This window comes from Chelonia mydas, chromosome 2 (assembly GCF_015237465.2).
Source record: "Chelonia mydas isolate rCheMyd1 chromosome 2, rCheMyd1.pri.v2, whole genome shotgun sequence".
In the NCBI taxonomy this organism is placed as follows: Eukaryota; Metazoa; Chordata; order Testudines; family Cheloniidae; genus Chelonia; species Chelonia mydas.
This window is the reverse complement of record NC_057850.1, coordinates 14,863,479-14,876,971: the sequence shown is the minus strand read 5'-3', so window position 1 is coordinate 14,876,971 and position 13,493 is coordinate 14,863,479. Positions and strand designations below refer to the sequence as shown.

Sequence of the window (13,493 nt, the reverse complement as noted above, 5' to 3'; positions counted from 1 at the left end):
TACCTTTTTAAAAATCAACACAGAAGAATAAATATTTCCTTTTCAAGTTTCCCACTGTATTCACAAGAGTTGGGAACTCTGATGAAAAGAAGATCTAGTCTACCCTTTCAAACTAAAAATATCCGTTACCATTCTCTGAGGTATATCTTAGGTCCTGTAATGCAGCTACAGCAGCTTGAGTTCCTTGAACGTCTTCAGCCTCTGTGATGTGCAGATACTGAGTAGATGCTTCCTCAGAAATTTCAGTTGTTAGCTAAAAAAACAGGTCAATGATCTCATTTTAACTCTTGAGAATTACAGAGGGCACTTGGTGCCCCAAATTTAAATAAGGAAAAACTGGATGACAGATTTAGAACAACATACTTTATGGAAGAACATGAGAAATCCTGGCCCCATTGAAGTTCATGGAAATTTTGCCATTGATTTCAATGGAAGCCATGATTTCACCCCATAAGCTTATTTATACTTCTATTAGACGTCCGATAGTTGCATCAAATTCGTTTACAAAATGCCACGTTAATTTGACTTTATTTTTATTGTGCATGTAATTTATAATTAATAACCTAATTACACACTTGTTAGACTCTAAGGAAGATATTTTGGGCCAAATTCTCCTCTTAGCTACACTGCCAATATAAATCTGGACAAATTCCTTTGAAGCCAAAAAATGACCCTTTGTGTCAAGAAGATTGGCTACTTACCTTGGAAAAAAAGTTATGTTGTCCACAAGTATTCCAGCTTCTGGTTTGCATGTGCCCGATGCACATGAGATCAGATTCTTTTAAAGAGCAGTGCTTGCTGGGACCACACTTGCGCCCAATAGCCAAGGGCATAGTCGTTGGGTCAGTCACAACGACACTTCAGTTCCTTCCCTAAAGCAGAATCCAAGTGATATAGGATTTTGCAGTAGCAGGGCAGGAGGGTGGGTTGTAGAACACAAGTGGATAACACATTTTGAAGAACCACAGTTACTACAGAGTGAGAAACCACTCTTCTTCAACTGACTGTCCACACAGATCCCATTTCTGTTCACTCGCAAGCAATAATCTCTTTTCATGGAGGTGGTATTCAGAATCTGCTGACACAAGGACTGCAGGACAATGCAGCCAAATCAGGCATTTGACCTGGAGTCCTCTGTCAGGAGTCATGTCGAGTGAAGGTGTGAACTGAACTCCAGGTAGTTTCTCTACAAATGTCATACTGAAAAGCCCTTTATATTAGAGAAGCTGCTTACAGTGTGGTGGAATGGGCTCTTATCTGTGAAAATGGGTCCAACTGAGCTATTGTAAATCAGTTACAATCAGGAACTTCTCATAGATATCATTTGATTCTTCATTCTGTCAACAAAGGCCAGGAATGTATCGGAAAATTCCTGAACAGTCAATCTTGACTACGCCTAAGGTGTGAAAGCTTCCCTTTGACAGTTATGAGGCTTGGGAAATAAAACTTGCAAATCACTTGATTCAGGAAAAAGTCAGTAACAACTCTGGGCAAGAATGTTAGGTGAAGCCTCAATGTTATCTTGTCCTTATGGAATACTGTATATGGTGGTCTTGTTGTGACGGCTTGGCTCTCTCCTACTCTTCGGGCTGAGTTTACTATCACTATGAAGCAATATTCATAGACAGCTGGTATAAGGAACAGGTCGCTAAATGTTCAAAGGGAGCCCCATCAGCCTTATTACATAATGTCGAGGTCCCAGGAGGTTGGGGTCCGTATGATTGGAGGAAAGAAATGGATGAGTCCTTTGAAGAACCTACCAACTATAGGGTTTGTGAAAACTATGTAACCAAAACTGTTACATGCTGGGGCTAGCAGCATATTATGGGCTGCATCCCACCTTCATCAAGTTTCGTCAGGATCCTAAGTATGAGTGAAATGGATGGATAAACGTACACGAGTCCCAGTGCTCAGGGGATGAGTAAGCCATCTGACAGGGAGACTGGGCTTGATTCTCCCCCTCCCCCAGCCTCCCGCTCCCTCACAGAGTGGATAGTTAGCATTTGCTGTTCTTGTCCATGGCAAACAGGTCTATTCACATTACAGAAGATACTTCACAGAATTGAGTCACTGACAGAACATTCATGAGTGCGTGAGTACTGTCTGTTAAGCTGGTCCACCTGCATGTTTTTAAAATCTGAAATATGTAGGGCCATTAGAGTGAGGTGATGATAAACACACCATTCCCAGAAATGGACTGATTCCTGGCAAAGAGGCAGTGATTGAGCCTGTCGATGCCTGTTGACGTAGTACGTAGTGATGTCCATCAGTATTTGGATAGTGGTTCCTCAGAGTGTGAGTAGAAATACCATGTATGCTAGGCAAAAGGCTCTTAGCTCTAGCATATTTATGTGGAGATTTAGTTCTTGGGGAGGCCTTGTGTCTGAATCTGGTCTAGAGGAGATTGCCTTACAAGAACTTGTCTACACAATAACCTAATCCTCACCAGCTGGGGTGTGAATTCTAGTACACACCAGCATGTCCTGCACTAACTGTGACTATCTGTGTGGACCCTGCTGGCACACATTAGAAGAGTCCTACGGTGCATTGACACAGTACTGCACTACATAAACGTACACTAAGGAATTTTTAGTGAGCACCAGCAGGGCCCACGTGGGTATTTAGTGAGTGCACTCTGGTGCACACTAGAATTCACACCCCAGCTGGTGCACCTTAGCACACTGCTTAGGCAAGCCTTAAGAATGGCTACATCCATCACCAGTGTCTTTGCTGGTAGGAATGGTGACAATGATCCTCTGCTGTATACCTGTAGGAGGGTCCTTCCACCAATCTAACGAGGGGACAACTTTTGTGGGACCATAAATATCATGATTATATGGGGTCTTCCAGGTAGCTACACTGATCTCAACCAGTCTGCGTGGCGTGTAGGTGGAGTCTGGCAAACTGCGACATGTAGGAGCAGTAAACCATGTTTTCCATTAGTCTGAGACATGATCTAACTATTCATGTTGGGCAAGCCTGGAGTTGACTGATGAAGTTCAGAAGAGTGAGGAATCTGTCTTGTGACAAGTAGGCTTTTTGGTACTGCGGAGTCCAATATTGCCCCTATGAAATCTATTCAGTGAGGGTCAGACTGTATTTCTCCTTGTTCTCTCTGAAACCCAAAGCAGCGAAGGGTATGAAGGCTACCTTTGATGAATTGCTCACTTGCTGAGGAGACTGTCCTTGAATTAACCAGTCGTTGAAGTATAGGTAGAAATGCACTTCCTTCCTCCCTAAGGGAGCCACCATGAATGCTTGGCACTTGATGAATACTCTGGGACCAGTGGAGAGACCAAAAGAAATCATGCTGTATTGGTAATGTGACTAGCAACCAGCCAATTTAAGGTATTTCTTATGGGCCGGGTGAATTGCTATATGGAAACAGGTGTCCTGTAAATTGAGTGCGAACTAATATTGAGGATCTAGGGTAGGAACTATAGAAGTGAAGGTCACCATCCTGAACTTGAAGCAATGTATGAATAGGTTGAATCATTGGAGGTCCAGGATGGGATGCCAGTCCCCTTTCTTCTTTGGAATTAGGAAATAATCTGAATAACCCTCCTCACCTTGGAATTCTATAGGGACTTCTTCCACTGCTCTGAATTGCATAAAGGCTTCCTCCTCCTTTAACAGTATCTTATCAAGGGTATCCCTGAAGAGAATGAGAGAGGGAGGGACTGGAACTGGACAGAGTACCTCTTATCCACAACCCACTTTTTTGAGATAATCTGGTTTCAGGCCTCCTAAAAATAAAAGATAGTTCCAAGTGGGGGAAAAAGTAGATCCTGCTATTCTATGCAGACTCTCAACCATCCTGTCAAATTTTCTGGCATGACGTCAGTGCAGAGTGCGTGGCAGAAGGGTCTTCTCCTCTGCAACCTCTAAAGATCTTAGTTATCCATAATATTAGGGGAGGGTTGCCTCCGATAGGTGAGGCTTGTAGAGTTCCCTCCTTAGGGTTTGGGTATACCTTTCTAGGGATTGCAAAGTGATCCTTAAGTCCTTCAAAGTGTGCAGGGCTTTGACAGTGTGTGTATGAAATAGGTCACAGCCTTTGAAGAGAAGCTCCCCCCATGGTCATTTGAACCTCCTTCCATATTCCCGAAGACTGCAACCATGAAGCCCTGCACATTGTAACAGCAGCTGCTATACAACACGCTGCTGTGTCAGACATTGAGGGAAGCCTGCAGAGAAGAGCGAACTGCTAGTTGTCCCTCCATTATCAAGAAGTTTAACTCCTCTCTGTGCTCCTGAGGGAGTCTCTCAATGAACTGCGACATCCGGCTCCAAATCAAGAAGTCTTATTTAACCTGGAACACAGGGTAGTTCAACAGACATCTAAAAGGTGGCTCGGGAATAAGCCTTTTGCCAAAGTAGTCCAGTTTCTTTGGATCTTTACCCCAGTGTCATTTTGGGTGGTCTCTGCAGTTTAGACTTCTCATGAACTAGGGACCCAGTTGTTGGATGGTTATAAAAGTACTCAAGCCCCTTTGAGGGGAGATGGTAGCTGGGATGACCAGAGCTCTTTGGCCGGCTCCAATACATCCTCATTTATTGGCATTGCACACCTGCCAGGGATCAAGGAGTGCAGGATGACCAATTGGTTCTGAGACTCCTCCCGTACTTGAATCTCCAGCGTGTCAACTGTTTGTTCCAGTGAACTCCTGAAAAATGTGTTAATTGTCTGGCTGGGTTGGGACCACTGGAGCGATGGCTTCATCCAGGGAAGATGTAGATATGTCCTGTCTCTTCTAATGGCAATCTGGTTCTTGCATGTCATCCTGTTCAATGTCCCAGTGGACCATTTTCTCTTCCTGAGGTGGTCTGTGAGGGAAAGAAGACCTGATTTCAGAAGCAGGAGCAGAGATGATATTTTCTGCTGTACTGCATCCCCCAGGGTGCCCTGCATAGGGAATGGTTATGATGAAGAAGCGTACTCTTCCTGAGACTCCCAATGTCAATTTCTTGTAGGGATGTCTTCTGGAGAGAATGTGTCACATTTATGGCCACCACCACTTCCTGATAAGATCTGCCCCAATCAACCAATCATCCAGATACGGTAAAACATTTATATCCCAACGATGTAGGTGGATGGCAACGACTGCCAGAATATCCTGGAGGCAGAAGATACGGTGAAAAGAAGCACCTGGTATTGGTAGATATCATTGTTGATTAGAAAATAAAAGAAACCTCTTGTGTGAAGGGTGAATAGCCACATGAAAATATGCTTCTTGTAGGTCGAGAATCACAAACCAATCTCCTGAATCTAACAAGGGAATTACTGCTGAAAGGGTCACCAACCTGAATTTGTGCTGTTCCACATATCTGTTTAGATATCGGGATCTAAAATTGGCCTCCAACCTCCATTCCACTTGGAATCAGGAAGTACATTGAATAGAATACTCTTCCCCTGTGCTGCACAAGAACTGGTTCTATAGCCCCTACACACAGAAGTGAGGCAACCTCATGTCAGCAATTAATCATGAGATGGTTCCCTGAACAGGGAAGGGCAGGGAGAATGGATAGGGGGGAACAGAACTGAAATGGATTGTGCAGCCAAATGTTATGGCTTCCAAACCCCATTTGCCCCATGGTATATTCTCCCATGCAGCTTGAAAATGGGAGAGGTGACATCCGAAAGGAGGGGATGGGGTTTGATATTGCAGCTGTAAATCCTAGTCAATCGGGGGGTTGAGACTCTCGACCAAGCCATCAGAACTGTCACTTAGAGGTTGTGCATGGCTGAGAAGATGTAGCTGTAGCTGAGGAAGGTTTCTTTTTAGAGTATTTTGGTCTCTTGGCTCAGGGCTCAGCTGTTCCACAATAAGTTGAATACGGGGTTGGGCATGCTCTTTATGCTGTCTGAGACCAGCTAAATCTCCTTTAATTTACAGCAGTATAAATTTCCAAGGATCTTAACATAGCTCAAGTACTTTAGAATGTGGAGAGATGTACCTGTCAAATCTTGAAAGAGAGTCTGACTGTCAAAGGCAAGGTCCTCAGTGGTGCTCTGATCCTCACTTGGGAAGCCCAACAGCTGGAGCTAAGATGCTCTTCTCATGAACACCGCATTGAACATGATGCAGTGTCAGCAGCATCCAAGGACGCCTGGAGTGATGTTCTTGCCAGGAGCTGACCCTCTTGAATAATGGCCTTAAATTGGTTATGTTCCTCTTGCAGATGATCCATAAAGAAATAGAATTTGTTGCCATTCAAACAGTCAAATTTGGCCATGAGCGCCTGATGGTTCGTTGTTCTAAAGTGAAGTGTGGCTGAAGAGTAAGATTTGCAGCCAAAAATATTAAGCCTCCTGTGGTCCTTGCTGTACAGGGTGGACTTTGAGGTACGTTATCTGCTTTGTTCATTAACAGCCTCCACTACAGGGAATCTGGATCCAGGTGAGAAAATTAAAACTCTGATTCCCTGGCAGGGACAGGATACTTTTTATCTGCCCTTTTGTAGGTAGGTGGTGTGGTAGCTGGGGTTTGTCAAATAGATTTAGTGGGTTCCATAAGAGTTTCACTGACCAGAATGGATGCTAAACTATAAAATATTCAGGAGTTTATGGTTGGATACTTGAACCTCTTCTAAAGGAATCTGAAGCATTTCAGCAATTCACTTAATCAGTTCTTAGAACTGCCTGAAGTTATCTGCCACAGAAGGCAGTGGAGGCATCACAGCTTCATCAGGCAATGAGGAGGAAATATTTGTAAAAGACATCAACTCCTTGTCTGCCCTTGATTTTTGCACCACCAAGGTCTCCCCCTCAACCACCTCTGCCACAAGCTATGCTAGAGGACAATGAGCCCTTCTTTGCTCTCTCCGATGCTGTGAAGAATTGCTGCAAATTGTTGACAACAGAATGCCCAAAGGTCCCAACAAGGATATTGGTGGAGGCATCCATCTGTATTCTTGTCATGTGGGTGTCGTTTGAGGTCTATCCTCCGCCAATTAATCAGTGTAAGACACAGTTATGTGTTTTAGAGTAGACAGGGAAACCATGTACCAATATCTGAGAGTCTGAGGAGTCCTTCTAAACATACTCCAAGGTGTGTGTGTGTGGGTGGGGATAACTGTTCAACTTGTACGGTAGACAACAGCGAGTATGGTACTTTAACTAACGGGGGGTGGTAACTGAGTAAGTCTCGGTGTGGATAAACCCGTGGTACCAGTTAACAGAGGAGACTCCAGCTCCAAAAATACTAGAAGGTCCTTGAAGTATCAAAATTCTTGAGGTACCAATGGCATCAAAGAATGGGTCAAGCAAGAAGCTGTAGAGGATGGCTTTGGTACCAAGGTAGCTGGCACTCAGTGCTTGGCATTGGAAAGAGTCGACTCCAATTACATCAGTAACATAGGCAGTTGAACAGTCTTCGGTATCATAGACTTTCATGTTATCAGTACCGACTTTTGTATGGGGACACGCATAGAATACTCCTGGAAGTGGCTCTGCAGCTCTGGGTATGGGTACCTGAGCTTGGTACCAAGTCTGTCTATGACAATTGACTTCTTGAATCTGTCTTCACTGTCCTTGCAGTATAGAAAGCACTCAGAGCTTGCACTGAATTCCCTTTGGGACCGAGGTCTCCATAGCCTTCTCGGGCATCGGAGACCCAGACTTTCTCAGAGGTTTAGTCTTTATCTCTTTCTGCATCCAGGCAGCAGATGTTGATGCTACCTTTGCTGAGGTCTTCAGTGCTGTAGATGTAACCAGTACTGCCTACGTCTCAAGTAGCCGCCAATGACCAAGATCTTGAGGTAGACAGGGCACTAGCCGTACTGGGAGGTCTGTAGGTGGCGGCGAGTGTCCTCTGCCCCTGAAGCTGGTCTTAAGGCTTGCTTCATCATCAGGAATTAAAACTTGATCTCCCTATTTTTTCAGAATCTACCTTTGAAAGAAGTGCAGATCCTACACTCACTGAGAACATGAGTATCTCCCAAAGAGTGGAGGTACTGAAAATGCCCATCACTGATAAGGATAGTCTCGCAGCAGGAGAGACACCTTTTAAATCCCAAGAGCCCAGCATCTCCAAGCAAAATAACAAAAAATTACCCCTTAATAGGGAAAGATTTTAAATCAATCTATGTCAATCTATAATTTTTTAAAGGAAAGATAAAAAGGGAACAACTGTTCCAACAACTATAAACACTATCAAAGAACTAACTACATACTAACTAACTGCTAAATACAGTACTAAAGAGAACAGGCACACAGCAGACTCCATCTCAGGCCAAAGGACGTTGACAAGGGACTGAGGGCTTTTCGTCCACGGCCCTTTATATCTTTGGTACAGGGCATGAGGGTGTGAGCTTGCATGTGTGGACCAAACAGGCACGGTCACCAAAAATCTCTGATCAAAGATGTACAGTACAGGCATACCTGAACTGGAGCACCCACAGGGACAGTATTTGAAGAACCACCAATTATTATCTTGTTAATCCTGCTAGACGTTACAGTAGTTAACCTTAGCACAGTATTACTCCTGGAGGAATTCTGCACTGCTGCACATGCAGAATTTGAGCAGAAATTGAGGTTGTGCACGTAGAATTTCCTCCCCCTCATCCCCCACAGAAATGGGCTGCAGAGCTGCTGGCCGCCAGTAGGGGCTGCTGGACCCAGCAGAGCCCAGCTTGCAAATAGAAGACACTGCCAGGGGAGGGAGAGGGAGCTGGAGGGTTCCTGGGAACTGCAATTCTCAGCATGCCCTGAAGGAAGGAGGTGGCGTTCTGGAAATGCCATACAAGCTCAGGACCCAGCATCAGGTTGTTTCTCCTTCTGGGTCCTGAGCTTGGGGTGGGGGAGTGGGGAGAAGGAGGAGGTGCAGGTGTTTGGGTTGGGGGGTCCACAGCTGGGTTCTGGAGGGGGTGCGGTGCAGGTGTCTTGGCTGGGGGCAACCCACATCCGGACTCTGGTGGGGAGGGGACAGAGAAAACAGGAACTGAGTTGTTATAGGGGTTTCTTTAACTCTCTACTCCTGGGGGAAATTTTGTGTGTCTCTGTATTGTTACAGACATACTTGCCGACAGGTATTTTGAAATAAATTAGCAAAATAATTGAAACTGGCATGATTATATAGTGTTATTTTGACAAATAATATATGCAGAATTTTAAATTATTGTGCGCAGAATTTTTAATATTTTAGTGCAGAATTCCCCCAGGAGTAACTGTATGCATTCAAGCCAGAGATAATGGATAGAAGACAACTTTCCACCATGTAAGAAAGTCCATAATACACTTTTTACACACATTCTATTTCATATCTTGTATTTTCTCTTTAGAGAATTTAGAAATTTTGGGGCAAAGATGTAGCAATTTTGTATTTACCTCCCACTTTGCTTCCCCGTCATGTTCCACTAATTTCAGGCCATGCTTGTTCTTAAGATGTCTGTTGAACTCCCATTTTGTACCATACACAAAACTGCAAACTGGGCATTTAATGCCACCTGGGGAAAAAACAAAAACAAAACAAAAGAAGATATTTTTGGTATAATTTCCCTTAAACTTCAATGATCCCAGAGAGTATCCTCTTACTACCCTTACATTTTTGGGATACAAGAAAGCTATTCAAGCCTATTCAAGTTTGTGCCTTTTTCTGTCAACCTAAGCAGCAATAACTCATAAGATTTTGCTTTCTTCATGTATTAAACACTTATTATTTTAAATATAATCAGACTAGCTGAACCACTACAATGTGTATGATACAATTGTGAGTGGATCTTCTCCTCACCCAGTTTGTTTCTGTGAGGGGCATGTGAGCCCCAGGGTAGAATGTAAACAAACTATTGACTGGCAAGGACCTGTGTTTTTTGTTTGCTGCACAACTGGAAACCCTTTGAAGGACGGTGAGCACACATGTGAGAGATGAACCTCTCCACCAAAGAGGACTACACTGATCCTGACCTTCACATCCCACTGCTGGGCCAAAAAAAAAAAAAAAAAAAAAAAAACAAACCACACACACACACACACTACTAGGGACTTAAAAGAAAAGTGCTGAATGCATTGGTTCCACTTATACAATTATACTTTGTAGACTGTACTGGCTAGCAATTTGTTTCTAGATGGAATTTGTGCCAAGATTTTAAATCTAAAAAGCAGAGATAGGCATGAACCAAAAGTTTACATCTAGATTCACATCCAAAATTCCTCCAAGTTTGGGGGTATCCATATTCTGAGTTTTGATTTAGGCCCATCTGTAATATAAAGCCTTGTATGTGAATCACAATATTTAGGGAGGGGGAAAGGCTATTAGATCTTCCATCTCTTCAAAGGATGATCAGTTAGAGACTATTTTTTTTTTTATGAACTCATCAACAAGGTATCTGAGAACCTCCCCATTATGTATAATCCCAGCAGATAAAAGCAATTTAGATGCTCAGCCCAACGTCTTGCAGGAGTGGAGCCATGTCTTTGTCTCTGAATTTTGTTTCCCCTTTTTCTTGATACAGCTCCAGTTTGTTGGCCCTCGAAATACTAAGCAAGGCCTTAGTGGGGTGAAGTGCTTTTATGAGTGGTGGAGTTCTCTGTCAAGTAGATGTTTGATCATTTTTTAAAAATACTGTCATACTCTTAATATTGTAAATGTTTCCAAAGTTGGGTTCATGTTTTGTTAATAAAAACAAAAAACAAAAACAAAACTCCTTTAATGCTGTTGTTCAGTGTTATCAGACTTCATAGCAGTACATCCAGTAAGATTATTCACTTTTCTGGAACTTCTGCAATACCAAAGTAAAACAAGGATAACATAAAACGGAAACTGCACCTTACCCTAAATATCTTTGCTTTTGTGAGTTTGAACTATAGATTTAACATTTTTAAAGTGTAAATACAGGTATCTTTTCATTATGGTGTTTAAACGGATATGGTACGTTGTTTACAGTGTCTTCACAGCAGCATAATTAAAAAAAACTAGTACAGTATGACAAAATCATAAACTTCCAATTTCTACATTAGATTTCACCAATTTTTTAACTGTTTTCTTATGAAAGTAATTTGGTCAAATATCAGAACTTAGATGCATGCAGTTATGCAAATTAGTATTTGTTTTCACTGAATTTTTTTCATCACTAAACCAAACTACAAATAGATTGAATACAACGGTGTGTTGTATCAGATGACTAGACCACACTAAATTAAATAAATATAAATATTAGGGGAGCTCCTTGTGCCGTCTTAAGTACTATACCACCAGATGGCCCTCTAGACATCATCATCCATTCCCCTGGCAAACGATGGCTCCAGCTAGTGCTATCTAATTAAATGCTTGATTCGTACTCTGGTAGGCTGATTACAAGTCAAGTTCTCATTGCACACAGTATTGCATGAATAAAGTGATTAGCTAGAACATTCATTTGTACAGCAATGGAAAGCCAGCATATGGTATTCCGCAGATGGAGTGAAATTAAACTTTATATTCTGATAAAACAGAACAAAATTTAGTTTAGCTGCCAGGCTCTTTCACTGACATTTATTAATCCTCAAGGATGCCTCTCCCTCCCTCTCCCTAGATATTATAATCTTTACCAAACCTCCCGATTACAGCAGAGGCTCACTGCTATGTCTTTATAACTAAAGTGAAATTGCTTCTCTATTAATGGGCATAATATGAAACAGAGTACAAAAGAAAACTATCTTTAGTTCAGGTTAGGACAAAGATACTCTCCACTGCAAAAAGGGAAATCAAATATTCATTCCACATCACACTTTAATAAAAAATCATCTAGGAGAAAGACCTTTCTATATTACTTCTAAATTAAAATTACTAGAACACTACACCACGTTAATTAAAGCTGCAACCTTTGTCATTGTGACTAATTAAAGAACAACAAATGGAAATACACAAATTGCTAATGTACAACTGTGTCAGTTAATTGGTATCAAAGCTCAGGAAAATTAATTTCTACTCAATTCATTAAATACTTGGGATAGATATAGAAAACGTCAGTGAATGACATACCTTATCCACTTTTGACACCAATATTTGTGTCTATAAAATAATGTAATATATACTTCCAAAGTACCTTCCATCACAGGATCTCAGTGCACTTTTAAAACAATTAATTTACTAACACAACATCCCCATGAGATCGGTATTATTATTTGTATTGAAGTAGCACCAACAGGATCAAGCTGTGATTGCACGATGCTCTACAAACATAGAAATAGAAAGTTCCCGTCCTATAAAGTCTATAAGCCACATGAACAAGACAGACTATGGATATGAGGGAAACAGGGTGAAGAGAGGGGAAGTGGGTCATCTGTAGTTTTAGACAAAGAAGGGATAAGTGATTTGTCCTGGGTCACAAAGAAAGTCTGAGGCAGAACTGGGGACAGAATCCATGCTTCCTGACTCCCAAGATCAGGAGATTATCTCCATACCATGCTTTCCTGTTTGATTACCTAACCAGGCAAGTGACCAAGGTTCCAAAAGCAATTAAAAAAAACAAAAACCCATTAAAAACTGTGTACAGTAAAAACAATGAGGAGTCCTTGTGGCACCTTAGAGACTAACAAATTTATTTGGGCATCAGCTTTCATGGACTAGAACCCACTTCATCAGATGCAACGAAAGCTGATGCCCAAATAAATTTGTTAGTCTCTAAGGTGCCACAAGGACTCCTTGTTGTTTTTCCTGATACAGACTAACATGGCTACCACTCTCAAGTGTGTACAGTGTATCACAAGATATTTTTCAGCCCTATGCCAGCTGAGCCCATACTGTTAGAATACTAATTTTCCACTGTTAAACACTTTTTAAAAATCAATTTTGTTGTAAGTTGTTTGTTGTAAGTTTGTTGTAATTCTATAAAGTTGAGGTGTATGAAAGTATCTGCTTTTCTGCCATTCACTGCTGCTATGAATTTCTAATAGCAGTCTAAAAATAAAATACTGCTGTGTGTCACTTGGCTGTGTAATTGCTTGGATGATTAGCATAGCACCTCTTGTACTATACATGCACTTTCAGAAGGCTTTGGGAAGAGTTTAATAGTCTACATGAAAATAACATTTTCAATTAAGGTATTTATACAAGTTAAAAGATGGAGTCTCAACTTTTAATTCTGAATGTTTTTCCTTGTGTCACAATTTCAGTGTTATTTAAAAGTAGTTTAGCATTTCTGATGGACAAGGATTCTTTGTAAAAAGAATAATTTGGAAATGCTGTTTAGAAATAATGACATGCTTGGGAGAATTGTAATTTATTCATTATCTAATATTTTTGCATTATTCTGGTATCTATTTTGTAACAAAAAGGGAAATTCTAAAGTTCCAACAGTTTCAAAGCAACATACTGGGCTTTAGCAATGAAATGGCCATTAAAGGGAAAGATATTCAATGGCAGAAAGGGCAGTGAGGCACTCAACTCCAATTGAAAGTTGTGGCAGAGCTCCAACCTTGTCCCCATGGGTACCGCGCTTCCAGGCGGTTTATGCTAGCTTCAGAGGCTCACTGCAACCCTCCACATAGCCCTTCTCTCTCGAGGGCCATGGAA

The 13,493-nt window shown here is 41.8% G+C and overlaps 1 protein-coding gene across 5 annotated transcripts in view; it reads right to left on the bottom strand.

The window, feature by feature from the left end:
• The window catches only part of ZFAT (zinc finger and AT-hook domain containing), a 135,073-nt gene that overhangs the window by 18,833 nt on the left and 102,747 nt on the right, over window positions 1-13,493 (bottom strand). For 3 of the 5 annotated variants that reach the window (XM_043539057.1, XM_007067180.4, XM_043539055.1), the window contains exons 13-14: window positions 9,329-9,447; window positions 130-253 (exon numbers count right to left, since the gene is read on the bottom strand). In XM_043539057.1, coding sequence (XP_043394992.1) covers window positions 130-253; window positions 9,329-9,447 — 243 coding nt within the window. Of the gene's footprint in view, window positions 1-129; window positions 254-715; window positions 873-9,328; window positions 9,448-13,493 lie in introns of those variants that run through there. The other 2 variants (XM_043539058.1, XM_043539056.1) reach the window with 2 other exon arrangements.